General features: G+C 38.4%; 1 protein-coding gene across 1 annotated transcript; it reads left to right on the top strand.

Annotated features, from left to right (window-relative positions):
* Positions 1 to 4,194: 4,194 nt before the first annotated feature.
* LOC134745154 (uncharacterized) lies at positions 4,195 to 25,988 on the top strand. Its single transcript, XM_063679134.1, has 8 exons — positions 4,195 to 4,549; positions 6,672 to 6,774; positions 14,193 to 14,324; positions 18,500 to 18,740; positions 21,914 to 22,060; positions 23,743 to 23,900; positions 24,269 to 24,320; positions 24,412 to 25,988. The coding sequence occupies exons 1-8, from the start codon at positions 4,406 to 4,408 to the stop codon at positions 24,623 to 24,625; spliced, it is 1,191 nt and encodes a 396-aa protein (XP_063535204.1). The 5' UTR covers positions 4,195 to 4,405; the 3' UTR covers positions 24,626 to 25,988.

Genomic DNA, 25,988 nt, shown 5'->3' with positions numbered 1-25,988 from the left:
TGTTACAAGTTTTATTCAGTCAAGTTTTTCGATATCTTGTATAGAAAACTATGACATATCAATATCAATGACATTTCGAATATCGATCGTCCGAGATAGAACTTGCGTGAGCGTTTAGTAGCAAATGTATAAACTCATAATAAACTAAGTAGGTGTACACGCTCAGTAAGGTAAGTAAGTGTACACGCTCATAGAGGCCTTATTAGTGTGTGTGACGTTTGACAGAAGAACATCGTGTTGATAATCTGCGCTAAATATATTTAAAAAACGCTGGAAAAACCGAATAAAAAGTGAAAATAGTACCTTAACATCATGGCACTATTACTGCACCATAATTGGAAGATATCGTCTCATGTAAACGTTTTGGTGTTACACTAAGGTTATATTGAAATAAATAAATGAAATGGAATTTCAGAGGCACTCGGGTGAGCTGTTTTATTGTAAAAACACTTAAATTTATTGTGGAACATAAATACGCACACAAAATCATTAATTATCTCCAAAATGGATTAATTAGAATACCGGTTTCTTTGAGAAAGTTGCTTAATTTAAGGGAATGCACCCTTGAAATTAAAGGACTTAAAAAAAACACCGATGGAACTAACATTAACACGCTTTCTTGCCCAAAATAGTAGATCTTCTGTCACGACAATAAGGTTTACGAATGGTTTGTTGTCAGCTACTTGTTTAGACAATGGTGTAAGTACTACAGTTTTACAGAAACGCATTCGGAACTAGACTTATTGCCTGTTGTATGGAACCTGCACGCCGATGGCATATTTTTTCACCATGCACTACTCAAATGTAATCGAGGTTGCAGCTAAGATGAACATTATTTTACAGATTAGAAAGAAGAAGAAGAAAGAAAATACATTTATTTGACGCCACAACAAAGTACATAAAAAAGAAAAGCATGCAGACAAAAAACATTTGGACGCCAAAAAGGATCCCCACTCAGCATAGTGCCGCGGCAAACCGTGGCGCTAAAAAATTAATGGCGACACGTACGCCAACGACACCCAAATAAATTTATATTGACATAAAAATACAAACATTATTAAACATAGAAAATTAAGACAAACAAAATATTAACTACCGCCTTTTTTAAATCTATTTATTACGAAGTTACAGAAAAAAAGAGCCAAAACGAACTAAACTTAGGACTAAAACTAAAACAAATCATCAAATTGCCGCGAAAATGTAAAAGTGTGTGTGATAAGTGTGCGAGTGACTGATATGTTACTGTGATGTCTGTAATTGAATTTGTAACAAGTGTGCACGACATTTCGATTTGAAGCCACTTAACGACTTCAGCGAACGGATTGGTGGAGGCAGGTCATTCCAGATCTTCGTAGCGGCGTGCCGGAAACAGCCACGAAAGGCCGCTGAGTGGTGACGAGGGCAGACAAGTTGCAGGTACCTAGATGACCTGACCTCCGAGGATCTGGAGTTATGAGCCCAGGTTAGCTTATTGTAAAGGTACGAGGGTATCTGGTGGTACACAATGCCAAACATAAGCGACTAAATGGACCGTTTGACGCGTGGACATCTTCAAAATGCAGTTCTTATTTATATATGGCGTTACGTGCGAGCGTGGAGGGATATCAAAACAATACCGCGCACAGGCATTTTGCACTCTTTGTATTAATCCCTGAGTACGCGATAGGAGGCGCGGCCCGTAAACTGTATCACAATAATCAAATCGTGAGAGAACAAGTGCATCGCATAACCTCACCCTAAGCTGAACACTAAGGAAGGATCTTATTTTATAAAGAAGTTTTAGTCTATAAAAGCAATTTCGAACCACATTAAGCACATGTTTTTCAAACCTTAATTCTCCGTCCATAAGAAGCCCTAGGTTCTTACTCTCTTCAACACGTTCAAGAACATTACCGCCTATGCGCACTTCGAAATTACTTTTAGAAAGCTTTGCTATTTGTGGTTTTGTACCCAGTAACATGACTTTAGACTTTGTAGGGTTTAGTGCAAGTGCGTTTGCTTGTGACCATCCAACAATGTGCTCGAGATCACCGTTTAACTTGCTAATTCCTGAGTATATATTACTCAAACTACACTGAATGTACAGCTGTAAGTCGTCAGCGTAAATATGGTGGTTACAGTGTTTGATTGTATTTGTTATGTCGCGGCTTTATAATATAAATAGTATTGGGCCTAAAATAGAGCCCTGCGGCACACCTCTAGATACCGGAAGTATTTCAGACACAACTGCCTTACCATTATGGGCTTGAAGTTCAACTAGCTGGCTCCGATTGCTTAGGTAACTTGCAAACCATTTCAAGGTGTCCGTTTCGAAACCGTAATATGACAGCTTTGACAACAAGAGTGAAATATCAATGTTATCAAAAGCTCTGGAGAAGTCCAATAATGTAAGTATGGTACCTTGTCCCCGGTCCTGAGCTACCAAAATATTATCAGTTACGTCGATCAGAGCTGTTGCCGTCCCTCTGTTCTTACGAAAACCCGACTGATACACTGGTAATATATTATTAATGTAATAGCTGCCAAGGTACGAGGCAAAGTAAGAGTTAGCATGTCCAATGTGATCCCGTCGATTCCCTGAGCGTTAGATTAGTTAGTTTATTAATTTTAAAAGCTCAATGGTTTTATTAATTACTAATTAGCAATCAGTGATTTTTTTAAGCAGGGTCGATAATTAGACCTATGGATTTTAATGTCGATCCAGTTTATGGATTTTTTTCAAGATAACAGAGCCAGGGTTTCCGAAGTAGGTAAGTAGTACACTTACAAGTTACATGACATGACCTACAGTCCTACACACTACACACCTGCAGCTCACAAAGCCACTGTAGCTGTTTATCCTACAAACTAAAACCATTCCGTCTTTTTAACAAAAAAACACATTTATGCCACAATCCAAGTTAAATGTAAATGCCATGCTGCGGTTTAGTTGCCAAGCCGAGGCGATTTACGACGACTTAACTAGTCCAGAGACCTGACACAACTTTCGGATACCTAGCAACTTAGATCGGGATCCCGGCATTACGTAGAAGGGGCGGGGATACGTTCCAAAACTAACGCACAGGTTAAGCAATATTGGGCAATGTGTAGTTGTGTATAGTGACAACTAAAGTAGTCAAATATATTGCAAATACATCTTTGTTACCATAGGGATAAGGACTGTGTTGCGATAAGTCGGTCACTGTGGAGGCCACAATGCCCACAATCTCTCTGCTGCTGACTGTATACAGATGTGGAATTAGTAAATTAGTCCTTTTCTTAGTTGCAAAACCGACGTAGAGCATGTTGGGGTACCTATGCTCAATGTCTACCGTAGCTGTCCGTCACAACTTTTTTGTTGGAAATGTACAAAACAAGCAAAAGGTATGTATTTTTGCGACACTTGCTCTTTTTACTAAAGGATTTCTTGTCTACGGGTCAACCCTTTTGTAGCACTGTTATAAATCTTATGGTGATAAAAATTTGTGCCCAATCCGGGGTTAAAACGGGGCTATAGCCAACTATAGCTCCTATTTTTAGAGCACTATAGAAGAACACCTAAAGAGTAATTTATTCGCTTCTATCCCTTAAAATTAGCGCTTAATGTTAGTTGAGTATGAGGTAATACTTTTCGCGATAACTTAAAAACGGGGCGCGTAACGATCATGTTCGGTATAGTTTTCATTGAATGTCTAAATTCAAAGCTCTATTTTCACGATTTTTTTTCTTTCGGAATGATTATTTCCGGAAATATTCACTACAGGAGGTTTTACAGTCGTAGCGCTTTTTTGGATCACAATACGGCTGCCATAAATTTAATTAGCAATCTCGAAGGACTTAGAATCCTGAGTTTTCGACTTTCGGTCAATAGAAAAACATCACGAACATAGGTCTAAAATACACTTTAAAAATTTGTACCAAATAGGGTATTACACTGTATTTAAAATAAATTATTTCACACCGTGCATGATATAAAGCACCAGATAATTATTAGAGAAATATAGATAGCAGTTATTTTTAAACAATTTCTATTTAATCAATCGGATTGAAGTATAAAAAGTAAGTGATCACATATAACTAGGTACCTAATTAAAAATTAAGTAGATTTCGTCCTTAGTAACTTAACACACTAACTTCGAGCTATGGTCCAAATCCGCTTAATAACAAAAGGCATGCCAAACAAATACAAGATCGATAGCTATAATTGCCAAATATATATCAAGTTTGAGTGGGCGGCCTACTCTCAACGCTGAAGACCGATCGTGACTATCATGAGTCGTGAGTGAGGCAACGTTCGATGTTCATTGCGCGATGACACGCACTCTCCCCATGTACGATTAGGCCGCATGAAACGTATGCGAAAATGCGAAAATGGGCGATGTAGAACGGGCTGTGGTATTTCAATAAACACGAGCAGAGTAGCTCTATGAGGAGGTATGGAGCAAAGAGGCTGGATGCGTGCGCACCCCGAGATTCGAAGCGCGCGGCAGTCGACATGCGGCGAGCGCGGAGTGTGACGGGGCCCTTGCGGAGGGCCCACCCTGCCTCAGGGGCCACCTGGAACGTCCAGGTACACACAAAACCGTTTCATGTCTCAGTCATCATTTAAATACGCACCACCACCTGAAAACCTTCCCAAACAACTCCAGTGCTGTCTAATGTCGCAAATGCAAACCTGCTCTCAGAAAATCCTTTGTTGTCAATTTAGTTTTCTTAAGTGAGGTGTATTTTCAGCGATTATTAGAATGTTTCTTCCGGAATCTGATTTGTGTGCTCCAAAATACGACAAATTATCCACTTGCTAAGAATAAATAAAGACTTATGCATATAGCTACTACTGATTGATTTAGACTGTTAGACGTTAGACTTACTTTTGCTTGAGTAGGTATAGTCAGCAATACTATTCGCTAAGGACCTTTGCATACAAACTTCTATGCAGGGTGTCACTTTTCTCTGCAGCTAACTGTATTACATAATGATTGAGGTATTTAGACACATTTGTACAGGTAAGCGTAAATATTACAATCCGAGTAACTACATGTCAATAATAACTTTAAGTGTAATAAAATACATGCATAACACCGAAAACGAAAGAGCTTCTAGTTCATTAAGTTCTTTGAGTACCTCATCATTAAACCGACACTGACTCAACAGTTGTCCTAAACTTGTTGCGTACGCAGTTCTTCAATACCTACGTTAAGATATCGTTTAGGATGAATGGAAATGCTGTCGTTTTGTGTTCGATTCATAAACAATGTAAAGCCTATTCGCTACGTCAAAGGTACCTAGATTAGATTTTTGTATTATTTGTGACGGCACACTTTAAAAGTATTTAAAAGGAATTTCGTTATTCCATTTTCTTTTTATTTGCCTATACGGATATATTTTATTTTTTATTACTCGGATACGTAAAACAAATGTAATACACTGTTTAGCTAAATTTCGTCCGTAGGCAATTAGGGCTAAATAAAATATTGGCGAAAGACACAACACAATGAAGCTATACATTATTATTATTATTTTATTATTTTATTTAGGAAACAAACAGTCACATGCAGATAAGTTTAAACTTGCAGATATACAATAAGACCTATAGTTCCATTAATTATAACATACTGATATTGATAACAAGTAGAAACAGGGCTTGTTCGGCACTGCCTATAAATAGGAAGATACACAGAAGTAACAATTGGATACACAACTAATAAAGTACCTAAGTATCAAACATGCTTACAAACATACATACGTTACATAAGACTATAGAACAATTACAATTTTTTTTTTTTTTAAAGCAAAGACTGCTATGGAAAAAGTAAGCTCCGCAGACCACTACTATATTTACCGAAAGACAATGAGAAGATATCTAGATTTATGAAATTAACATTGTAATCATGACAGGCTCGTCTAAAAAAAGTATTTTTGGCGAAATTAGATCTACAAAAATCGATATGGAATGTTTGGGGGTGGCGCGTGGGAATACGAGGCAATTTAAAGACAATTTTTTCAAGAAGAGTGGAAGAATCAGTAAGGTCATTTAAGAGTTTATACAGAAACATTTGGTCTATATAAACACGTTATTATACCTATTTTTACGCTATTTATATGCAAGGTCTAGTTTTATTGTTAAGATTGCGTTCTGGACATATTCCATTGAATAAGTTCGCCTATCTCATGCGTAGTGAATTCGGAATTATGCACCTTATGTAATCGCGTCGAAGATGTGTATCAAATTTTAATGGAGTGTGTCCGAAATGAGCGACCTAGAAGACAACTATTTCATGACAATGACAGTTCCATTGGATTATGTAATACCTATACCAGTTATTATTCTGAGCCTATACCTATCGAATCCCATGTCCGATCCGATGTAATTGAAAAGGTATTACTTAAATGTTGTTAAGTGCGGTCTGAGGGACAGAAATGTGTGATGTTAAGTACATACAACTAGATTTGGCTGTTTACTTTCTTTTTTAACTTTGTTAATTAAGTCTGATGTTTTACGGGGCGACATATACGTTTACTCAAAAAAGCCCTTTAAGAAAGAATAAAAAAAAAAAACATTTTTTTACCTAATAATTATTGGGTTTTTTGTTACGTTCGATTTCCATAAAGCTATCGTTTTAATGACCTTCTCCTTTTTTTGAAATCGGTTAAAAGCAAGTTTAACACCTTGCTTTGTAACTTTTTTCCAGGTGGTCCGAGGGAAAATGAGCTCGCAGTGTCTTTGGCACGCGTGCCGCGCGCTGTCCGCGGGGCTGCTACTGATGCTGCTGGGCGCTGCCATGGCCGTCATAGGTGAGAATGAGAACAAGGGTCCACTCTTTTAACGTACAGTACCTTCAGAAAACGGAGTTTTTAAAATGTCGTAGCGCTTTTTTATTGGATCACAATACGGCCGCCATAAATTTAATTAGCAATCTTTTTTGGATAAGTATATTTCGAATATTTATCATATATATAAAACGCTCTTTCTCTCGAATATTTTTTCAAGTTTGGTTATAATTTCTTTACTACTTTTTGCCTTTTTAATAATATCTAGCTATTTACCTGACACAAATATTATCGTGATCGTATGATCGTGAATTTTCCTTTTGCGTCGTTTTGTTGAAATTTATCTTTTTCTTTTGCCTCTGTCGGCGGATTATCGTATAGTATTTTTGCTACGCCTTTTTCTTCAAATAATATTTTTATTCTAAATTTGCAGTTGGAAAAGCTCTGTTTGTCGTCTAGCTTGGGGTAATGGAGACGTCTTTATACTCTTTATGTCGTTTCCCCTCTACCAAAAACAACGGAACAATTATTGACAGTTTTGCGATTCCGCGTGTGACGAGCTCCGTCAAAATGTCTGCATGTGCTGTTTAAAGGGTGTAAAAAGTGATCAAATACATCAAGTATACAAAAGGATGGAATATAATTTGACAGTTGGTACTCGGTGGTAACTATAGAAATTGCTTACAGTTGTTAACTTGTACATTATGTACATACATAGATTTGAAGTACCTAAGTTACCTACTCGTAGCACTGCCCCATATATACCCCCGAATGTTACCGATAGCGTTTATACGGAATGGTTTGAGTGTTGAGAGTGTCAGTGAAAGAGTTAGAAGCACGAAAATACTGTTGTTAGGCGATTTAAATTACCATGGTGCTAGCACAAATACTTTGTTGTTGTACGATTGTTTTTTAAATAAGTGTGACCTTAGTCAATATAATAATGTAAATAATAAAAACGAAAGAATCCTTGACGCGGTGCTTACGAGTCCGGAGTTGAGTGAAAGAGTTGAGGTCCGGAGTTGAGTGAAAGAGTTGAGGTCCGGAGTGCAGAGCCGGGGGAAGAATTATCGGTAATTGATGGACATCACCGGCCACTATCCATTCGCGTCGAATACAAACTCCGTAGGCCTTTAATCACGTTACCACCTTCCTTATCACATAGTTAAGCCTATAACATACATATTTAATATAATACTTACAGCTGGCGTATATCCTAAACTGTGGAAAGAATCTCGGGTAACCCCAATTCCTAAGTCGGGTTCAAAACTACAAGTAGAGAATTACAGACCGGTAGCGATATTATCCTCATTAGCTAAGGTGTTTGAAATGGCATTACATGCTCGCATATTACCGCAGTGTATACCACATATTACACCCGCGCAACACGCCTTTTTACCCAAACGTTCTGTTACTACAAATTTAGTTACACTAGTGAACCTAATGTCAAAGGAACTAGATAATAGAAAGCAAGTTGACGTAGTTTATTTGAACTTCCAAAAAGCGTTTGATAGAGTAGACAACGACGTTCTCTTGATCAAACTGGGTAGTATAGGGTTTGTACCGCAGCTGCTCAAAGTATTTGCCAGTTACTTATCCGAGAGGAGGCAGTTCGTAAAATACGGACCGTATCAATCAGAGCTGTACAACACACTCCGGCACACATAAGCCAAGGATCGAACCTAGGGCCGTTGCTTTTTAATATTTTAATTAATGACCTGCCTAATTATGTAGAATGCTCTGAAATAATGATGTTTGCGGATGATGTCAAATTAGTAAAAGTTATAAACTCCGAAAAAGATTGCATGGACCTTCAAAATGACATTAACTCGGTATATAGGTGGAGTAACTTGAACAAACTCAATTTTAATATTTCAAAATGCGAAATGATGAGCTTTACTCGGTCGTCTTTACCGCTTCATCACAGATACACCTTGGGCGAAGAGGTAATAACGAGAGTCGCTACGGTTCGCGATTTGGGAGTTCTGTTCGACTCGCAACTTAACTTCCGAGAGCATACTCTAAGCGTGGCCAAAAGAGCAGCACAAAAGTTAGGCTTTGTGTTACGCAATTCCCAACATCTGACATCGACAGCTGTTAGAGCCCTATACGCGGCCTTGGTTCGGAGTGTTTTAGAATCAAATGCCACAGTCTGAAACCCACACGAAGCTAAATATAGCCTAGTATTGGAGAAAGTACAAAAAAAGTACCTACGGAGTTTGTACAAGAAACAATTCACGAACTACCCTTATCTATACCCTACGTTATTTATTTTGGGCGTACTCGGGTACGAATCTCTGGAAGTAAGGCGATATCTAGCGGTGGTTAAGTTTGCACTAGGTATCATGCACAACAAAATAGAGTGCACGGGTCTGGTCGAAGAGGTGGTTAGGCTATACGCTCCCAACGCGCGGTCCCGCCTGCGCTCAGCGCCTCTCCTGGCCCGCCCGCCCGCACGCACCGCGCTGCTGCGGCACGCGCCGCTCTCGACCGCACTCTCTGTGCTCAACTCCGTACTCAACGTAGACCCGCAATGTGATCTGTTTCACTCTACATGGTATTGCTTAATTGAAAAATGTAAGAGATTAATAGAAAATTTTTTAATGTGACTACTGCTATTTTTAAATTACAATGTACTGTTTGTTAGAGATAATTATTGTATAATGTTCGACATATATTAATATTTGTGACGCTTTGGCTTGTTAGCTGTAAGTTACAGATGTATACTTAAATAAACAAACAATTAATATACAACTGCTTTCGTAATTCATACCCCCTTTTTTCTTGTAAAAATAAATACTAAGTTACTTTGTTCTGTTTTAGAGTATATTTTATGCTATTCGTGCACTCTGTAAATAATGTATATAGTGTTTGTTCGTCTTTTTCTCTATGTAAGTGAATTGTAATATTCTTTTGGAGAAAAGAAATGAATTCTTAAACCATAAACCATTCTCAAAGACCCAGCTAGTTTCATTTGAGGAACACGTTTGGAATCTAAATACGTACTCAGAATCTGAATAAACACAATTATAAAGTTTTTGTTATCACCGAATGGAGACTAAATCCTTTTTAACCACTTCATTTTATATTATAGTTAAGCATGCTATTATAGTTAAGAGATCGACTGCAATACTCATAAATAAACCCGGCACATTCTAGCTCTATTAACCGCACCGCGTTTACAAATTAGACAGACAACCGGAATCGTAACACTTCGGCGTTGTCCCACAAACGTGACGATGACGCGGACGTGGGGGGGTACTTCCTGCCAGTGAGCGGGTTCCGGTGCTGACACTTCCGGCTTGCTGCTTCCGGCCGCCATGCTGATGGTGCACACATACCTACGAGCGTTTTAATTAGTAATGTGTCGTGTGATATGAGGCTAGTTATGTTTGGCTCATCTCCGCGCGCGGATGACGTTTTAATTAAGTATTAGATATAGTTAGGAATGTTATGTTATGTTATTGTAGGTTAACCACACTGGTGTCAAATCCTAATCATGTGATCTAAATTGTGACATCGTTCACGCTTTCTGCAATAAATAATTCAGTAAGAAACACTAAAATAAAATAACGTATAATAAAATTTTATGAAATTTATCTACTTTACTAAATTAATAAAAATAATTATTATTTGTTTAGATACAGAGCTCGATATTTATATTATACGGTCGCTCGCAATTATTCGCAACACCACACAAGATGCACTCCTAATCATGTCAAGGCCGTATCATAACAACCTCGAAATCCTTCCAAACATATGAAATTTGGTACGTATGTTAATTAAAGGTCTCTTTTTCATGTCCACACTATTTGACATTTGGGGACCTCGAGGAATCGCAGCCATCTTGGAAAATGTGTACCATCCTGGAGAAATTTGCGATTTACTCTAAATATACGTTCTCTATGAAAATATGGTGTAAGGCAACATTAAAGCTTATTAAATTCTACACAAAAAAGTCCTAGATATCTTTGCGGAAAAAATACATCATGTTATATAAATTAATAGCTGAACCCAGATTTAGCGCTTATACCCTTTCAGGGGATATTCTTTTAATATGAAACTTGGAGGAATATGAATTCCACTTTTGTCTATACATTTGTACACGTTCTACCCCAATATCAACATTTTACTCGACTGCGATTTAAACAGAAAGTAGGGTTATGGGTTTAAATACTGAAAATCAGTACATCCTGTAGCTCAGGATACTGGACGGATTTTTTTAAATGACATATCGGTAGATTCCTCTTGGCCTTCGCAACCTGTTTATACTTATTTTATTAAAGAAAAATCAATACAGCCGCCCTGAGAGGACGCCGAATATTAAATCATATTTTTACTTCTAGCGCCTAAACTATTGAGTGGACTTCAATAAAATAGACATCAGTAGATCCATAATTTGTACACGAGTGCTATGCAATACAAATTTACTAAAATAATGGAGGAAAAATGTTTAGGACTTAAAAATGTGACTGCAAAAACAGATTTTAGGTCTTAAATGGGGTTCAAACAATAGTGACACTAATGAAATTTGAAACCTACAATTTCAGGGATCCCTGTTTGCGTATCATAAAATTGGAGCTTCGGGGACCACGGGGATCAACCGCCATCTTGAAAAGTGTGTCTTTTTTGGTTTTTCTGTTTTTCTCGGAATATCTGGGTTTAATGTGAACACTGTGTATGGCGAAACGTAAGCTTATTCAATTCCACACTAAAAAGTTATACGAAACCATGTCCCAAAAACGAAGCCTTTTTCTAGAAATAGGGCTTACAAGTTAGAAGGGAAGCTTACAAGTTTTCACACATTTTTTTTTTCGTGGTTGAGTAGATAATGTTTTTGTGTTCCAAAAAGTGGTAAAAAATAATACAAGTATTTTTTTCTGACCCGTCATAAAATAAAATTTTAGTAGGAGATGATTAAGTATAACCTTTTGACTTCTCAGCCATATTTCTAGAAGAAAGCTCCGTTTTAGGGACATGGTGTTTTATACCTTTTTTGTGTAGAACTTAATAAGCTTTTGTTTCGCCATACACAGTATTCACATTAAACCCAGATATTCCGAGAAAAACAGAAAAACCAAAAAAGACTTATACTTTTCAAGATGGCGTTTGGTCCCCGTGGTCCCCGAAGCTCCAATTTTATGATACGCAAACAGGGATCCCTGAAATTGTAGGTGTCAAATTTCATTACTGTCACTATTGTTTAAACCTCATTTAAGACCTAAAATCTGTTTTTGCAGTCTCATTTTTAAGTCCTAAATATTTTTCCTCCATTTAATTCAGTAAATTTGTATTGCATAGCACTCGTGTACCAATTATGGATCTACTGATGTCTATTTTATTGAAATCCACTCAATAGTTTAGGCGCTAGAAGTAAAAATATGATTTAATATTCGGCGTCCCCTCAGGGCGGCTGTATTGATTTTTCTTTAATAAAACAAGTGTAAACAGGTTGTGAAGGCCAAGAGGAATCTACCGATATGTCATTTTAAAAAATCCGTCCAGTATCCTGAGCTACAGGGTGTACTGATTTTCAGTATTTAAACCCATAACCCTACTTTCTGTTTAAGTCGCAGTCGAGTAAAATGTTGATATTGGGGTAAAACGTGTACAAATTTATGGACAAAAGTGGAATTCATATTCCTCCAAGTTTCATATTAAGAGAATATCCCCTAAAAGGGTATAAGCGCTAAATCTGGATTCAGCTATTATTTTCTATAACAAGATGTATTTTTTCCGCTAAGATATCTAGGACTTTTTTGTGTAGAATTTAATAAGCTTTAATTTTGCCTTAAACCATATTTTCATAGAGAACGTATATTTAGAGTAAAAAGCAAATTTCTCCAGGATGGTACACATTTTTCAAGATGGCTGCGATTCCTCGAGGTCCCCAAATGTCAAATAGTGTGGACATAAAAAAGAGACCTTTAATTAACATACATACCAAATTTCATATCTTTGGAAGGATTTCGAGGTTAGACTTAATTCGATTGTGCTAAATATAAAAGCTATTTGTAAAATCTCAATGCTCCTGCTTCATTGTGCAAGAAGCGATTATGAATATAACTATCTGTTGCCCACGACTTCGTATGCGTGGATTTGTATGTTGGTGGTTATATAAGTCTTTTACATGAGCATAGAACATGATGCAGCAAAAGATATCAGTAGGGACGGTTAATAATTTTATACAATGCATGAAATTTGTCTTTCACAAACTACCAAGTTACAAGCCCCTAACAAAAAAAAATGCCCTCGATACCCACTCTTATATTAGAAGATTTTCAAGTCCACTACTTATTTAAAAAAAAATGTTCGCTCCCGATGCAAACCTTATTAATACAAACTTCAAAAACGGTGAAATCAGTTTTCGTCTATTTTAATATAATGCCCTTTTACCAAGTTTCAAGTTCCTACCTTAAAAGAAAATTTTTACCACATATAAACTTACATCCCCTTTTTGACCCCCTTAGGGGTTGTATTTCTAGGAACGTTGAAATAACTTTTTTTGTTATCTTATACAATGCTTTTCTAAGATGTTTCAAAGCATTTGTAACATATTCAAACTTTCAACCCCTTTTTAACCCTTTTAAGAGATGAATATTTGCTTATATTACTTTTCTTGTATTCTAATAATATGCCTTTGTACAAAGATTAAAGTGCCGCACTCAAAAAAAGGTTTGATCTCCATACAAACTTTCAATCCATTTTTTACCACCTTAAGGGATGAATTTTCAAAAACGCTGAATTCAGTTTCCTTCTCTTTTAATGAAATACTGTTTTACGAAGTTTTAAATTCCTAGCTTAAAATAAAATTGTAACCCTATATAAACTTCCAACCATTTTTAACCCTTTTAAGGGATGAATTTTAAAAATCTCTGAAATTACTTTTCTTGTATTCTAATAATATGCTATTATACAAAGATTCAAGTCCCGCACTCCAAAAAATATTTGATCTCCATACAAACTTTCAACCCCTTTTTCACCACCTTGGGGATGCATTTTTAAAAACGCTGAAATAAGTTTTTTTTTATGAAATACTTTTTTACGAAGTTTCAAATTCCTAGCATAAATAAAATTGGAACCCTATACAAATTTTCAGCCCCTTTTTAACCCTGTTTGGGGATAAATTTAAAAAACGCTGAAATTACTTTTCCTGTATTCTAATAATATGCCCATATGCAAAGTTTCGTCCCGCACTTGAAAACATTTTTGATCTCCATACAAATTCTCAACCCCTTTTTAACCCCCTTAGGGGTTGAATTTCTCAAAATCGCTTCTTATCTCTTGTACACATTATAAATGTAACCTGGTGTGCAAATTTCAACTTTCTAGCTTTTGTGGTTTCGCCTCTGCGTTGATGAGTCACTAAGTCAGTCAATCAGGACACATGCATTTATATATATAGAAGATAGATGAAATAGCGTGGATATTATTTGTTACAGGGTACTACGCTGACACTTTGTCGGTAGACCAGGAGGTGCGCGGTAATGCCACCGTCTCCGTCAAGGACGAGGCGAGAGGCTTCCACCTCAACAACCTGTCGTACGCCGGACCCATCGTCATGGGCTTCGGAGGTCAGTATCATGTTACAAACCTAGTCTCATTTTACTGGTTTTTATGCTGAAATATCCCCACCGGTTTCATGCTGGGGATCAAGTGGACAGCCCGCCGCGCAAACGAATTAATTCTTAACCAGCTGAAAATTTGAACACGTCTCTCCACTATTTGCACACAACGCATACTTCGATTCTTCGGACACGTGGTTAGACGCGAAGATAGCCAGGAAGTATTGATGATAATCGGTCACGGAGAAGGGAAGAGAAGTAGAGGAAGAGCGCCTACCCGGTGGATAGACACAGTAAAGGCATATGCAGGACCCAAGGCTCAGGTTTGCCTGCAAACGGCGCAGGGTAGAAGTGCGTGGAAGAAAGTGGTGCTAAGCGTCTGTGGTAATCACGACCCTCAGCAATGAGGATACGACTGGAAAGAAGAAGAAGAGATCCCCACAGGAAATATTGAGAAACTTTCGAAATAAGAGTTGAATGATTCACGGTTAGTTTCACTAGACTTATATTGACCGGGATATGGACCGTGATTACCTTTTGTATTGTTTTTAAGCTCCTGATATTTCGACGCAGTTACATGCATCTTGTCCACGGGTGGGTGTCAAAGTTGTGTAGACCGCGCTCGGTCTACCCTCATTCGTGCGCGTCGGCTGCGTTCGCTTTCAACGTTACCATCGGTCGCATTCACACTCGTTGGTCTGGTCGTGTTCACACTCGTTGGTCTGTCCAAGCATACTACACTCACAGTGTCACTACGCGTGTTTGATTCGGATATCACTGGTTTTTTTACACAAACAAATCACAGGATTCCACATGTTTGACAGTTTCACCCCATCTTCACGATTGAAATTTTTGTATTTGTGAATTTCAACGGCTTCTCTTACCAATCTTGGTATATCACCGAAACCACCTATCACCTTAGCGTTCAGTCGAAATGTTGGGACTATGCAACTCGATCCAGTGATTTGTACCCGACTCATGGAGATGCTGAGCAATAGCTGACTTGCGAACGTCATTGTTCTTGACCGCAGCGATGTGTTCTTTAATTCTGCAGGCAATAGTGCGTTTGGTCTGCCCAATGTACGAACTACCACAGCTGCGCTCAACTTTGTATACACCAGGTTTTTCCAGGGGAAAATTGTCTTTAGGCGACCGCAGAAATTGTGCAATTTTCCTATGCGGGGTGAAGATAGTTTTTACAGAGTAGTTATTTAGTATTTTTGATATCTTATCTGTCACTCCCTTGAGGTACGGCATAAACGCTGGCTGTCTCTCAACGCGATGAGTGAGGCGCTTGGTTTTTGTGTCCCGCTTGTCAATGTTAACTCGGAATAACCATTCATCCCAGGGGACTCTCTAAACATGGTTCAACTCCTGGTTTAGATGTAGCGTAGCGAGTCACACAGAGCGTGTGCTGGATTGGTCAGTGATGCCACAACCGAGTTTAACTGTCTGGGATGATGGTGCGAGCTCGCGTGTAAATAGCGGTCCGTGTGAGTCAGTTTCCTATAGACTGAGTGTCCCAGCATGCCACCACCTTTGACATTCAGTCTCACATCCAGAAACGCAATACTCCTTTCTTGTTTCATTTCCAATGTGATGTGAACGACATGGATCGGTGCACGCTATTGAGGTGTCAAACCATTTCCGTCATTAGAAAAGAGCGCCAAATTAAAAAAATGTAGGCGCGAAGTTGGTCATTACTTGGTCACATTAGTTGGTCAAACCAAATTGTCAGTAAATAAGAACAAAAAAACTATACTCATCTTTTTGGGTGCTAGTACTAATATAAGACAAAGATAGCATGATTCTCTCTATGTTTGAAATGAGACAGTCCTTTTTTCGGTGGGTCCATTATGGGGGGGTATGTGGAACTCTCCCGGCTCTTTCCATTGAGAAAAAAAGGGGGAGGAACCTACCCACTAAACCCACACCGGCGTTTCCCACAATATGCCATTTGGGGGGGCGTCCTGAGATCGCGAACATTCTACCACGACGCCCCCCCGGCGTCCCTGGCCGGCTTACGCCGGGGCACCCGCATCTGAGGGGGGAGGGTCAGAAACGCTTTGACTCTCCCCCCAGCCGTGTAAGGCCATGCAGTGTGGGCCCTCTACCCACTGGCCCTACTGGGAAAGTTGGCGCGCAGCAGCTGCATACTGCGCTCTTCTTCTTCCCCTCCGAAATGAGACAGTCCTTTGACAAACTATACATATAGTAGTATGACTAGGTACTTTATAAATACAAATCAAAATCTTTGATAAAATAATTTTATTTGTTCCCGAAGTTGTAGAAGCTAGTTGGGAGCAATGTTGCTGTCATCATCATCATCATCATCATATCAGCCGATAGACGTCCACTGCTGGACATAGGCCTCCCCCAATGTTGCTGTAGTAAAATATTTTTATGTAAATTACTGGCAACTTTGTCTAGAGAACGGACAACACATAGACGTTTATGGCGCACACATGCGCAATTATAAAGGGTCATATATTTCCAAGGAAGTCAATAGACCTTCTCCCGATGCAAACTTTATTAATACCAAAGATAGATTTAACTCCGTAATAGATGGATACAGTCTAAGGAAAAAACGTGCCTCGAAAATCACGAAAATTTGATTCTCGATCAGATGGCGCCACTAGCTTTGGCCTACTCTCGTATAGAGGGCGTAGACGGTTGACGGAATCGTTTGTTATTTATAATTTTAACGCATATCAATGAAAGAACATGGGTCAAAATCATATAAAAATAAAAAATGCAAATAAAAAATTCATTATCCATATTTAAATACATTTTAACGTAAATCACGTAAATAAAGTAATTTTAATAAATCTTCATTTTTAGTTTTAAAGTATGTCGATAGATGGCAGTGAATTTACAATGGTTACAAAATTTACTATGACAGTACCGCTCTATCTTATTCACAATCTTATTATATCCTCTTTGTTAATACAAACTTTTCAAAACGGTGAAATCAGTTTTCGTCTATTTTACCAAGTTTCAAGTTCCTAGCTTAAAAGAAAACTTGTACCATATGTAAACTTACATCCCCTTTTTAACCCCCTTAGGGGTTGAATTTTTAAGAACGTTGAAATAACTTATTTTGTAATCTCATACAATGCCTTTCTAAGAACTTTCAAAGCATTTGTAATGGATTTAATCCTTTTTAACCCTTTTAGGGGATGATTATTTAAAAAGGCTTAAATTACTTTTCTTGTATTCTAATACAATACAATACAATATACAGAGCAAGCCCCGCACTCAAAAAAAAAAGTTTGATCTCCAAACAAACTTTCAACAATCAACCCCTTTTTTTCCACCTTTTGGGGGATAAATTTAAAAAAATGCTGAAATTAGTTTCCTTCTCTTTTAATTAAATATCTTTCTACGAAGTTTCGAGTACCTAGCTTAAATCCCCCTTTTTAACCCCCTTAAGGGTTGAATATTCAATAACGTTGAATTAACTTTTTCCCCTCACTAGCTCGGAAAGCCGTCTTTTATCCTTTAAAACAAGCGGGGAAAAACGCATTTTATCCACTAGTGGGGAAAGTAATTTGACCTTGGATGGAGCGTGTTTAAGTAGCTTGACAGATAACAAAACGTAAAACGCTCATAATAATGGTCATTAAATAAATGGTTTGAGAATTTAATAAAAGATACCAGATTTAGCTTTATTTAATGATTTTAAGTCATATACCTTAACATTCCATAATAAACGTTTGTTTTTTTAATAATTATGTTAAATATAATTCTGAACGCACAATTTCAAAACGCATCATTGACATTTCATACGTCAGAAATGTCAACATTGTCAACAAAAATTTTACTTAAAAACTTCTCACGTAAAAGTACAGAATTTCCAGAGTTTTTTGTTTATAATATCGTAAAAAAATGAGTGATTCCAGTTGATGAAGATGATCTAACGCCTGCGGATGTTGCACTTTCCTCGCTATAGTGAGGTGAAAAGTTTTGTGTTACACACGCGTGCAAATGTATTTTACTTCTCGTGTGTTAAAACACTCGCGGGTAAAATACAACTTTGCACCCTTGTATAACAAATAACTATTTTGTAATCTTATATTATGCCTTTCTAAGATGTTTAAACTATTTGTAATGGATTTAAACTTTCAACCCCTTTTTAACCCTTTATAGGATGAATTTTTAACTTGTACTGACATTGTTGGCAGGCTTCATAGTAGTGGCAGCATGCGTGATGACGTTTGAGGCGCGCGACAGCGCGGCGAAAGTGACGCCGGCTCGCCCGCAGGCACTGCCGCGGCCCGTGCCGCGCCGAGGCCCGTGCGCGCCCGCGCCCGCGCGCCTCGACCAGCTCGGCGTCTACCGCCTGCCGCACGTGCTGCCGCTGCCGCACTCGTTGCCGTTGCCGCTCGCGCCGGTCTTCAGGCATCGCCCGCCGCATTCCACTAGGTACATTCGACCGTTGATCATAGGTACTTGCCGGGGCACTAGAACAAGTTTATTCTACTGGTTTGAATTAAAGTACTACTACCTAAAGTTTTTCAGTTCTTTAGAAGAAAATGGGAATTAAATACCTATCAAACTTAGGTATTCGCTTCTTTCTCACCAGCTATGTATGAACTGCGTAGAACATGCATAGTCAAATTACAAAAACACGCAACAGATTCCATAAAAAAGTAAAGCAACAAACTACGCAATTTTTACATAGCCCTACAAAGCAAATTTGCTACCGTCCTTAATCATGAACAAACCCAAATTTTTGTTGCTCATCCGTATTGAAGCCAACAGTAAGCTCATGTCTGTCCAACGATCTCAATGTATTCCACTATTTTCGTAATATTGAAAGCTTTTTAACTTTTAACTGGCTTCATTAGATAATTTTAGAATTTACGCGGAACTTAATCGCGCGCACTTACGTTTACTAGTTGGACTGATGATTCGAACGTTACCTGCGCGTTCGTGATCCCAGGCAGACTGGCGAGGAAACTGTATCAACATCTTCTAGCGCGCGGCGCGGATTTTGCGAACTACAGCAGAAAAGTACGTGAAGCAATTGAAATCAGAAAAAATTGATATTTTAAACAGAATGATGGACTGGGAATTCCATCTTCGTGGAATCCAGTGATTAGCAAATGTAAGCGTGAATAATTTTTAAGAAAAAAAAACCGACTTCAATGTGGGATGCCGCTGAAAGTTCACTTATTGTTGATGGTGCACTCTTAGATACCAGAGAATGAAATGAAAAAGACAGCATCTTTTGCCTAATTATGTAGAAAAGGAGGGAAAACCACCCACTTTTCTAGTAGCATTTCGTTTTTGTAAGGGTCGCAGTTCTAACCTAACCTAACCTACTTTTCTGATAGCATTTCGTTTCTGTAAGGGTCACAGCTCTAACCTAACCTAACCTACTTTTCTGATAGCAGTTCTGTTCTGTGAGAATCGCAGTTCAAAATCCACCCACCCACCAAACCCACTTTTCTAGTATCATTTCCGGGTCCGGGTCTGGGTCCGGATCCGAGTCCGGGTCCGTGTCCGGCTGTCCGGGTCCAAGTTTGGGTCAGAGTTCGGTCCGGGTCCGGGTCCGAGTTGGGGTCCATGTCCAGACCCGGGTCCGGGTCCGAGTCCGGGTCCAAGTTTGGGTCTGGGTCCATAAGGAAGAGAACGAATCGCCAAACGTGAACAATGTGTCATTGAAGAGTTCCATTCTGATCATCATCAGCAGTTCCACTTCATTAAATGTCACTTTTTAGGGTTCCGTACCTCAAAAGGAAAAAACGGAACCCTTATAGGATCACTCGTGCGTCTGTCTGTCTGTCTGTCCGTCTGTCACAGCCTAGTTTCTCCGAAACTACTGGACCAATTAAGTTGAAATTTGGTACACATATGTAATTTTGTGACACAAAGACGGACGTGTAACGTAAACAAATGAATTTTTAACATGTAGGGCACTTTTGGGGGCTAAATGAGAAAATTAAAAAATGAAGTTTTTTAAACTATATCATGTTACATATCAAATGAACGAGCTTATTATGAGAATCTCAAATATATATTTTTTGTAATTTTAAAATTAATAGTTTAGAAGTTATTTAAGAAAATAGCCAAAAAATTACCATTCCCCCCTTTATCTCCGAAACTACTGTGTCTAAAATTTTGAAAAAAATACACAAAATAGTTATTTACCTATAGATCACAGGAAAACCTATTAGAAATGTGCAGTCAAGCGTGAGTCGGACTTAATTACTTAGTTTTTGATCCGACCCCTACAGATAAAGACATAAAAAGACATTTCACTCACGTTTCACATAAAAAATACATTGTAAAAAATGGCGTATGTACGAAACCCTTGGAACGCGAGTCCTACTCGCACTTGACCGGTTTTTAAAAATGTAAATGCTGGATTTGTTGATGAAAATACAAAAATCCTATATGTATGCCTTTCACATTTGAGAAGTTCCCTCGATTCCTCATGGATCCCATCATCAGAACTCGAGCTTGACAAAAATGTTTCTTGAAAAAAAAACTATGAAAACGGATTATATCGCGTATATTGAATTTATAATACATCCCGACGTTTCGAACTCTTTACAGCGTTCGTGGTCAACGGGTGACTGAGGAAAAATTACAAAGTGCAAAAATACCCACATACTAAAGTAATGAACAATCATAGACTACAAACTTTAAGGCTGGTTGTACATGCAAAATCGGTTGACCACGAACGCTGTAAAGAGTTCGAAACGTCGGGATGTATTATAAATTCAATATACGCGATATAATCCGTTTTCATAGTTTTATTTCATGAGTAACTATCGCGGTAACCTAAGACAATATTATGTTTCTTGAAAACCTAACTTGCTTAACAAACATGCCAAACAAACATAACGAAGAGGACAAATCGCCAGAAGAGTTCCGTTCTGATCATCATCAGCAGTGCCACTTCATCAAATGTCACTTTTTTAAATGTAAGTGCTTGATTCATTGATGAAAATACTAAAATCACTATATGTATGCCTTTAACATTTGAGGAGTTCCCTCGATTCCTCATGGATCCCATCATCAGAACTGCTTTTTGACAAAAACGGGACGAATCTTTATTTTCAAAATCGGTCCAGAAATGACGGAGTAACAAACATTAAAAAAAAACAACCGAATTGAGAACCTCCTCCTTTGAAATCTTGAAGTCGGTTAAAAAACATCCAGTCACTTATCGGATGTCGTGAGTGTTATGTGTAGGCAAAGTGACAACCCTAGTACAAGTGAATAATCAAGATCAAGTGACCAAAGATCAAAACCCGCGCAGCTAGAAGATGTTGATACAATTCCTCGCCAGTCTGACTGTGACCACGAACGTAACATCACGTTCCAAACGTCAGGCCAAATAATAAACGTAAGTGCACGCGATTAAGTTCCGTTTAAATGTTGAAATGATGGCTAAGCTAGATTTAGCTAAGCTATTTGGTATCTAAATATTTTGGGATTCCTGAAAGTTCATCCTCTGAGCTTAGAGACATTTTAGGGGATGATAAGTCAATGCTGGTAATACATACTGATCTTTGTTCCTTTCGTGCTCCGTATCACGTAAAGCATAAAACCCGTCATAGTAGGGTAGAGTGTATGTGGCACAGAACCGCTGAGAAAAAGGGCCGGGCTCGGTTTGGGTCGGCGCCGGACTTGCGCGGCGGCGGCGCACGCGCCGTGCCGATCTCAGCCTTGCGCCGTCCGCTGCGCCGCTACGCGCTTTCCGTCGACGAGCCGCCACACTCCGCCGTCAGGTACCTCCCATTTCATTTAAATCTATGCAACACGATTGTGTCCACACCGTGGTGACTTGTAAAAGTCGTCCGAGTTAAAAGTTAATATAAAATTCGGTTTCACATATCGTGTCCTTGTCCTTACTCCTATATCAAAGTCGTTATTGCAGAGAGCCTACCGCCATCATCGAAAAATCTAAAATTCTACCTATATCGCTCTTGCATATTCAAGCGACAAACAGACACAGACAGATAACGTTTTTCGACTTTCGATGTTGGCGGTAGGGTTTCACAATCCTTAGCACAAGCTATTCGAGACATTGATACAATGATACTAATCACCTAGCTACTGGAATTTTATTGTCTTGTAATAATTAATAGTATTTGCATGGACTTCTCCTATACCCTCCACTTCACTTCATTAAACAGGGCTTTGTGAAATTTAAGCAATTACACACTGACACCGCGATCTAGTAGATCGGATCTACCAAAGCCACCCGAAACCCGACTCATCTCGTAACAAGTACCTAGTTATAATAGGCATGATGACAAATTTTGAAATCCCTTTTAATGTTGTCGGTATTAGTTTCGAAAAACACAATATTTCATTTTTATTAGTGTCATGCGTCCGTTTGTGACGTCAACGGGTTTGTAAATATGTATTGCAGTGATGTAAGAAATAAATATCGCCGTGTCAGGATGTGAATCGCCATAAACGCATAAGTTTCCACGTGTTTTGTTGCTAATAAGTTTTGATTAGAATAACATACCACCTAAGTATGCAAAAATCATGTTAGCACAACATGATTCAGACCACCTTTTATTCAGAGCTTTCAAATAATAAAAATAATCTTACTAAAATAATACAATATACATTTGAATAAATACCTATCTAGAAAATTATGTATTATAATATTTATATACTATTGCAAATAGACGCGGTAAAATGATTCGACACGACTACTTTAACTACCTGGAGGGGCGGATAGGAAGGAAGCGGGGTAGAGGAAAACCCAGACGCAGCTTTTTAGATGAAGTGAAAGAAAAAGTAGGGGTCGTGTCGTATTAAAAAGTCAAAGAGCTGGCGCAGGATAGGGAAAGCTGGAAGATAAGTACTCCACCGACAAGAGAATAACTCTTAAGTTAATGATGATGATGATGATGAATATTTATGTATTAATAGGGACAGCATGTGAGTGTTAATAATACCAAAGCAAAGCGCATGTAAATGTTATGTACGTACCTAAATATAATTCAACACGTGAATTTCTAAAAAAGTGGTGCCACACTGACTGTTATACATTATAACGTCATAGGTATATCATCCTAATGTGACAGGGACAACATGATGGTAGGTATTGATATTTTATTATGTGGTCCTTGCCACACAAGGCACATAACAGACAGTATGGGACCACCATACATAGGTAAATAATCAGTGCCTGATTGTAAGTTCCTGTTTTGAGGCCAAATTGTATAGAGGTAATGATAACAATTATGAATTAATCAAGCTTATTTCACAATTTTTACAGATTTTTCAAATGAAAAAAAGTGTTTCATTTATAGTAGTAGAAAGACTGACAATGCGAGACGTTAATATGTAGATGCGAAAATAATACAAATTGACTAAAATATTAAAATTAGTTCGTCTTCTGTATTTACATGTAGCTCCTAACGTCAGTTATGTGATCCTTGTTACCTAGTGCGAGCGCAGCGGAGTCAGAGTGCGGGTCGCAGTCGTCGCTGGCGCTAGATCTGCACGCAAGCGGCGCGTGCGCAGGCGTGACGCTGCGCGTGCGCGACAACACGCGCCGCCGCCCGCTCGCGCGCCAGCAGCGCTTGCGGGACGACGCCGGCCACAGTGAGTCTACAAATTTCCCCTATCGGATCATACATGTGTAATGCAGTATCAGCCAAGACCCGCACCGCAGGTCTCAGTCATTATTGTTGCAAGACCTTAGGAATACCTAATCAATTTTGGCCCCAATTTTCCAGTGCAGAACAGTAATTGCGATTGTTAAGTACAGTCGCCATGAGATATATTGGAGCAGCCGAGGTGTTCACAATATCTGAGCACGCACTCTAACGCCCTGACAATAAAGGCGTGTTCAGATATTTGTGAGCGCCTTAGCCGCTCCGATATATCTGATGGCGACTGTACTAGAAAGTTCGAAGGCGCCGAAAATGTTGTTGAGTGGTCAGAAAAAAAGTATTTCAATTTTGTTACAGCTCCGGGAGAAAGTGCTCTAAACGTCAACGTAGTAGATGATCCACTAACAAAGTAAGATCTTTTTAGTAGTTGACACTGGTTTAATTATTTGATTAAGTATCCGAAAACGATTAATTTGGTAATTTTCTAACATTTTCTTTAGAATGAATGAATCGGAGGAAATCAGCAAACCCGACGATACGCGCCTGTCAGTGGAAGTGGAGACCCGGGCGAGTAGCGCGCCGCTGCAGACGCAGCCGTCGCCGCCGCCGTCACCGCGGCTCGTGGTGACGCCGTGCCCGCTGTCGCCCTCCGTCGAGGACACGCGCATCACCATCGAGCTCGAGGCCGAGCCCCCGCCCCCGCCCGACCAATGAGATCTAACACCGTCTCGGAGCTCCGAGACCGTCGACACTTCCGCGCCCAGTGAACCTTGTTGATATTTTTTTTTTAATTAGGTATAGGTACAAATGGTACAATGATTTAAGTTTTATTGTACTTACATAATTTACACGGTTTTCGATATGCCCCCAAGAAGTGAAGGCAGATTTTCTATTGTATAGAGGTTTGTTTGTGACTGTTTACGACTGTTGAATGTTGGCTGCAGCGGGAGGACCGCCGCGCTGGTGCGTCGCCGCTGCCTACCTACCTAGTGTGTGTTAGTTTTAGAAACCTACAGTAGAAACCCTTACTTCGGCTGTTTTACGACATTAAACCTACTCAGTAATATATTAAAAATAGTAACACGACCCTGATGTGAAATAGTTTAACTTTGATGTAATGTATAACTTACGCGATTATCATCATATTCATCATACATCTACTTCGTACGGTTCATACCTGTAAACAATTTTTTTAGACTTGAGTCAAGTTTCATTTTCAAGATTACAGTAACAACAAATAGAGGACTTTAGTGTGGCTATCTATTTAATAAATAAATTGTTTAAATTTTTAACTAAGATAAGTATTATAAAAGACTGATAAGCGAATTTCATGAATATCAAAGCTAATAACTAAAAATCATAATAAAAATGTTAATAACAGCATAAACAAAATAATAATATTAAACTAAACTAATTCACAATAAAACTGAATTATTGAAAATAATGAAATATTCGCGAGGTCAAGGTATAATATTATAGATTTCTTTTTTAAGTTTTCAGGGTCCTACTGGGTCAACTGGGTGCTTTAATTTTGCTGAAACAAACTTATTAAAATGTGATAATACGATTGTTAATCGTAGATAGGAGTGGATAGTGTAGTAACTTGATTTTAAGTTTTATATAAATATTAATTATAATATTTACACGTGGAATGTGGTCAATTGATCTTACACGAAGAGGCGTGTATATAACGAGATCTTGTTTATTGGCTGACACAGTACTAATATAAGAATAATGTTTTTAGCCTGGCTGTCATCGTCAGCGATATCTTTCGTCGGGTCCATCATTTATTCAGCACGAAAGCAACATGACTGTAATGTTATTTACGTATTTACTTAGTTAACCCGCTCTAATCCTGTCAGGGGTTATTATTTTTGAGTCTATTTGTAGATTTTTAGTGTTCCGTGCAAAACTTTGTTTTGACAAACGGAACACTTATGGGATCACTTCGGTCTTGCAAATCAGTTAAATGCGTTTTTCTCAAAGACCGTTTGACGTAGATACCTAAAATTTGAAATAGTTATTTTTTATCACGCGCATGCATGTGCAACATACTTACTTTAGGTATATTTAGTAG

Source organism: Cydia strobilella, chromosome 11 (genome assembly GCF_947568885.1).
Source record: "Cydia strobilella chromosome 11, ilCydStro3.1, whole genome shotgun sequence".
Lineage (NCBI taxonomy): Eukaryota > Metazoa > Arthropoda > Insecta > Lepidoptera > Tortricidae > Cydia > Cydia strobilella.
This window is presented reverse-complemented; position numbering and strand designations above follow the sequence as displayed.